The sequence below is a fragment of the Saccoglossus kowalevskii genome, chromosome 4, assembly GCF_978046115.1.
Source record: "Saccoglossus kowalevskii chromosome 4, keSacKowa6.1, whole genome shotgun sequence".
NCBI lineage: Eukaryota > Metazoa > Hemichordata > Enteropneusta > Harrimaniidae > Saccoglossus > Saccoglossus kowalevskii.
This window is the reverse complement of record NC_140644.1, coordinates 27,021,922-27,028,170: the sequence shown is the minus strand read 5'-3', so window position 1 is coordinate 27,028,170 and position 6,249 is coordinate 27,021,922. Positions and strand designations below refer to the sequence as shown.

The window sequence follows — 6,249 nt, the reverse complement described above, 5'->3', positions numbered from 1 at the left end:
AGATTCTAGGCTACAGAATTGGATATTACTAGCATTGTACCTAGGCATAAGTGGAGTAAGTGGAAAACTGCATAGATTCTAGGCTACAGAATTGGATATTACTAGCATTGTACCTAGGCATAAGTAAAGTAAGTGGAAAACTGCATAGATTCTAGGCTACAGAATTGGATATTACTGGCATTGTACCTAGGCATAAGTGAAGTAAGTGGAAAACTGCATAGATTCTAGGCTACAGAATTGGATATTACAAGCATCATGCCTTGGCATAAGTGGAGTAAGTGAAAAACTGCATAGATTCTAGGCTACAGAATTGGATATTACTAGCATCGTACCTAGGCGTAAGTGGAAAACTGCATAGATTCTAGGCTACAGAATTGGATATTACTAGCATCGTACCTAGGCATAAGTGAAGTGAGTGGAAAACTGCATAGATTCTAGGCTGCAGAATTGGATATTACTAGCATCGTACCTAGGCATAAGTGGAGTGAGGTATTGTTTGTAGTTCCATGGATTCACTGGTATAAATCATTAGATTTCAATGAAACTTGGTACATGGGATTAATCCATATACTCAACGAATTCTTGGTTTAAATATCCCAGATATTGTTTTTGGCCAGTCACCCAATACCTTAGAGTTTTGTCTAAGCTTTATTTGATTGCATTGTATGTTTTGATATTATTTATTTTGTGGAATTGTATTTGTTGCAAAGTAAACAGTATTGGCACCGCCTCGTGTTCAATAAGGGTTCAATGCGATGTACCTGTGTATACGAGATGCTGAATTGTTCGAGTTACGAACATCGTGTTAGGGAAATGACCCCGCTCATATTTTTAAAACCACGCCCTCTTTTGTGAAAACACACACAAATTGTAACTCGATGTTCAATTAACAGTTAACAGAACTTTGAGTTATTTAAACAATAATATGTCCCACAGCTGCATATTGGATGAGGAATCTATGGCAATTGTTTGTGTGTGGACACAGAGTACAATAATGTTGGCTGATCAATAAGTTTTATTAACATACAATGTGTGTATGAATTTCGTGTAAATAATGTATATTACATATGGTGTACACGAAGTGCTGAAGCTTATTACATGGTCAAAAATGAAAGACGGTATCTGGATGTTTGAACAATAACTACAATCTTTGTTGCCGTATCTTGAAGTTATGTTAACTGTTAATTAAAATTTGAGTTAATAACTCGAAGTTTGAATAACTCAGTGTTCATCAATGTTCGAGTTACAGAATTTGAAAGTTAAAGAAAACAAAAAATATATCATGTTGCCCGTAACTCGAAGTTTGGTTAACTGTTATTTAGAGTTTGAGTTACTGAATGTGGACGTTCAAAACAACCAAAATGTATGTTGTCCGTAAGTCTACCCCCGGTAATATATTAAGGGAAACTATTAATTGAACAATGCGGACACAAATGTTTGTGTGTAGACTTATTACACAGCATTAAATCTTTATTGATCTCGTAGTATTCCTATATCTGACGTATACGGTTATGTGCCGTTGTTTTGACCCCCCCCCCCAGTTTCAAGGTCGAACCGATCTGTTTGACTCCCAATTTTAATAGTTAGTTCATATTAGTAAATTTTGGGCAATTTCTTTTTAGCGAAAAACGCAATTTTTCTAGCCAAAAAGCGCCCTCAATTTCTATCTTATTAGATCCAGTTTTCAGGTTCACGAGCACTCCATCCAAAATCCGGGTTATTGTCTTCAGACAATATGTTCTCGGGGTTGTTGTAAATCGTCACCATCAGAATTAAACAAATGTAGTTAAATCTTGTCTCTATTTTTAAAATGAACATACTTGCGAAAGAGGTTAACGTTATCATGTGGTAATGTGAAGCTATAATGACATCTTAACAAAACCCTAATAGTGGTGGTTTTTAATTATTGATATCAGTCTGGTTTTAGCGAACAATTAGCTTGATATAATGGACTTTTCAAATGAAAAAAATATTTAAATTTGAATAGTAGTGACGTATCAAGTTAAACACCATTGTGTAGAAATGACCTCAAGTGACCTCTGTGCTCAGAGTCTATTCTACGGCGAGTTGGTCTGGAGCATGGGGATTATTATAACTAAAATTCTCGGTCATCGAGTCTATAATCTATTTGCAGATTGGATAATACGAATAGGTAAGTGAGGAGGGTGACATAGACTGGAGAGTTTACCAAATCAATTCAAGTAAAGTAAACACATTCTCCGGTGCGTGTTCTTCGGCATCGTACTCCTACCCCGGGCGTACAGTGTGTTGAACCCGACATGGCGACTCAAATTGTGAAGGGTATTGGGTTATAATTAGGACCAATCGGCTGACCGTTTTTGACTGGTATACATCAATGGTCACGTCAACTTACACCAGCCTCACAGACCCCGGCTGCGCGGGCAGGAACCTACCAGGCATCCTTTCCACACAGCGCTTTCAGTGACGACACAACGGACTCGTTGGGAATTAAGCCGCAATGCGCCCGCTATCGGACAGTGCAATACGTATAATGTTTTGTTTCAGTACTTTCAGCCTGCAATCAATCGTGCATTATGTGTTTCAGACGATTTTCCATGGATCTAAAACATGCCCAACAGCATGGAATAAACAACCCTAAAATATACCCAAATTGCGTGCATAGGAGAGACGCGTTTCCGTATAGTGTAACTAATGTTCAATTGTAATATAATGAATATTGGGCATGCATGGCTGCAAATGTGCAGTTTAAGAGCTGTTTATTTCTACAAATATCTCATTTTCGGGTTAATTCCATTAATTCGATTTAGGAATAGATCACTTTGAATTCTGGGGTGGCTTGGGGATGTCAGCTTGGGGAGTAGGTGACTATGATGATGGCATTATTTTAGGTCGTTGTCACGATAAAATATAATATCGCGTCATAGTACATGTACCATGAAATTGCAAAACACTCTTTTCCAATCCTGCTAGTGTTTCAGATGCTCCGCCCTTACCACATGACCAAGCAATTTTCTTTCCTACATAGCACTAAGACATAACCTTAGCAAATGGCTGAAAAGGCTACGATGTAACGGAAACACTATCACACAGTTCGAGTATAAGAAGAAATTCATATCCAAATTGAAACAGTCAGCGATCGCCATAGAAACCGATACAGCCAACGTACAGCATTATGAAGTACCAACAGACTTTTTCAAAACAGTAAGTTATATCGATTGGTTGGTTGGTTGGTGATCGTAGTAGTCGTAATCATTTCAGCCAATCAAACACTAATTAATTTTAGAATCCAAAAAATGTCTTCGTTCTCGTTCGTAGCCAATGACCTTGTAATTATTGAAATATTATTCTCAAATACAGCGAAATTCACTTGAATGTCTGTGTAGAATATATATTAGTGCGTATCAAATACTCTTCACATAGTTTATCAATACCAGTGACATTGAACTTGCTTCATATATTCAGGGACGAGTAACGAAGTTTGAAAGCCAAAGGAACGCACGTCCCGACCGAACCATTAAAGTGCCTCTGATAGTTCTAGTAGCTAAACTGTTGCGTTTTGAATAATGTTTCTTTGTATCTTTCAGGTTCTGGGGACACGTTTAAAGTACAGCTGCTCCTATTGGCCAGTTAACGTTAAGACATTGGACCAATGTATGTACAGCTTAAATACAATTCTAAACATTTTAAAACAAATCATTATATCAATGTTATGAACGCATTGTTATGTGTTGTGAATAATTTGTTTAATAATTATGTACCAGTGATGGTATATTATTATTTGATTTTTTTATGCCTAAACATTTAAAAATAAATGATGATTTTTTTATAATATTTCGTTTGAACAGCTGAAGATGCTATGTTAGAGCTGTACTGTGCCAGAGCACAAGTAGAAGATGGTCATAATGTCATGGTAAGTAATGATTATGGCTTGAATTACTTAGTTTGTTTCCTGACATAACTGGTATGACCTTGCAATAAAAAAGAAATCAGGTATTCATGCTGTCACATTACCAAAACTGGACATACTTGTCATGAATATCCATTAAAACATGCATGTGGCATCGGTCAAATCTGGAAAATAATTTGATAGCTTCACACATATCCCTTGATATCCATATTATATTGTCAATATTATGATATACGTTTTAGTATTTTTCAGAACTATAGAAGTTTAAGTATATGCATATTTATTTTAACATTTTTGCCATTAAAGCGTTTTTGGGGGTGTTCTTGTATGTGTAATTGATCAGCAATTATGTAATGTGATTTTGTATTCCAATTGTACAGGATGTGTTAGATGTGATATGTGTATATGTGCATGCATGTATCAACTTGAGTGTATATTTGAATGACGCTAGTCGATTTGTACAATTTTCAAAAGATGAATTTGAATAAGTTTGTGAATTGAATCATTGTTATTTTTTCAGGATTTGGGCTGTGGATGGGGAGCACTTGGATTGTGGATTTGTGAGAAATACCCCAACTGCACAGTGACATGTGTATCTAACTCCCAAACACAGAGCGAGCATATACAGTCACAGTCACTGAGGCTGGGTTATTCCGGTCGTCTGACTACTCGTAAGAGCGATGCCAATGTCTTTGACACCGAAGAACGATTCGATCGTATCATGTCTATAGAAATGTTCGAGGTGAGATTACTCAGTAAGAAACAGAAAATGTGGGGGCAAAAACGTCTCTCTTGCCAATTTAGAATCTTCTTAAAATTAATATTATTTATATTGTTATGGTGTTAGTACACTATAATCGCAATCGCATATATTGAAGTAATTGTCGTAGATATTAGCAATAATTAAAAGTATTTTTAAGACTAATATATTGCCACTATGCGAATGGACGAAATTTTACACCACGCACGTCGCCGACCATAATGAATTTAGTCAAATAAATATAGCCATAGTGTTTCCCCATTTATTCATGACTTTTTTTATAGTTATTCGACCGTAATTAGACTGTCGACGGTCTCTTTGATATATTTTAGGTACATGTACTAACTATAACATAATAATAAACATTTTATCTGCCTTTTCAGCACATGAAGAACTACGACCGTTTGTTTTCCCGTGTTGCCAGCTGGCTAAAGCCTGGTGGACTACTGTTCACCCAGATCCTCTGTCACCGAGAATTCGCCTATAACTTTAACGTCGGCAAGGGCTCCGATACAGAATGGATGGCCAAGAACTTTTTCTCCGGAGGCACCATGCCTTCCTCTGATTTATTCCTGTATTTCCAAAATGATGTGGTTCTTGTCGACATGTGGAAAATGAACGGCAAACACTACTCGAAGACTTTGGAGGCGTGGTTGGCAATACTGGACAATAACAGAGGCGAGGTGGCGCGTATATTCGAGAAGACATATGGAAAGGGTGAAGTTGATCAACAAGTATGGAATTGGAGATTGTTCTTCATCTATTGCTCGGTGGTGTTCGGCTATGAAGACGGCAATGAGTGGATGGTGTCTATGCATCTATTTCGAAAGAGACTCCAGTCTCAGGACTGAGCGATCCGTACCACGTCTGCTTGCCGTATACCATAAGTTGACATTTTCATTGTGTTGCAGGTGTTGAATTTCGGGTTAGTTTTCTTATTTGAAAACAAATATATTAAATAAAAAGTGTGATTGATTGTGAAATAACTCGCTTCATTGTGCTATGTTAATTTGTCGATTCTTTTGGTTGGAGAATGTGCGTTATGGTCACTGGAAATATCTCATTTGTATGTTCTCAACTTGAGCCGTCACTGTGATTGGCCTGATAACACTAAAAGAGACTCAGAGTACGTACAATCGTCCGGGCCGTGACGAATTCTCCATTCTGCCTTTTCGACTATGGAAATGGGGGTTCAATTTTATTACACGTTTTTTGGAACACTTTCTATCATAAATCACACACATATCACATACACGAAATATATTTGTTCAAGAGAATGTCAGTGTTAATAAGTACACTGAGCATCGTCACAGTTACAGTAGTAATGATATTGGGTACAGCAGAGAGGCGTGTTTATAGTTTCGTGTATCAACGAGATCAACAAATAATTTTACCAAAAAGAAATCAGATACAGCCTACGCAAATGTGAAGAAATGAACGCAATGAACATAATAATGGCAGTTTGACGCGAAGTGTAGTGGTAAAACTCTTAAAATGAATGTGGTTTCTCTTTCATTTCAAGGTACTTATTGTTTCAGATATAGTGCAAATGCTAGTGTCTATCGACAGACGGGATTGAAATTCGCTCGCATCTTGATTA

At 37.0% G+C, this 6,249-nt stretch overlaps 1 protein-coding gene across 1 annotated transcript; it reads left to right on the top strand.

Moving 5' to 3' along the window:
• Positions 1-2,047: 2,047 nt before the first annotated feature.
• LOC100367749 (uncharacterized) lies at positions 2,048-5,635 on the top strand. Its single transcript, XM_002741468.3, has 6 exons — positions 2,048-2,152; positions 3,008-3,183; positions 3,567-3,633; positions 3,828-3,892; positions 4,410-4,631; positions 5,033-5,635. The coding sequence occupies exons 1-6, from the start codon at positions 2,080-2,082 to the stop codon at positions 5,498-5,500; spliced, it is 1,071 nt and encodes a 356-aa protein (XP_002741514.3). The 5' UTR covers positions 2,048-2,079; the 3' UTR covers positions 5,501-5,635.
• The last annotated feature ends 614 nt before the right edge of the window (positions 5,636-6,249 follow it).

Excerpts from the sequence above, each read along its gene's own strand:
- LOC100367749 (XM_002741468.3), top strand. The coding sequence starts at position 2,080 with ATGGGGATTATTATAACTAAAATTCTCGGTCATCGAGTCTATAATCTA. Across the intron at positions 2,153-3,007 it reads AGATTGGATAATACGAATAG|CACTAAGACATAACCTTAGC; the intron begins GTAAGTGAGGAG and ends TTTCCTACATAG. Across the intron at positions 4,632-5,032 it reads TGTCTATAGAAATGTTCGAG|CACATGAAGAACTACGACCG; the intron begins GTGAGATTACTC and ends CTGCCTTTTCAG.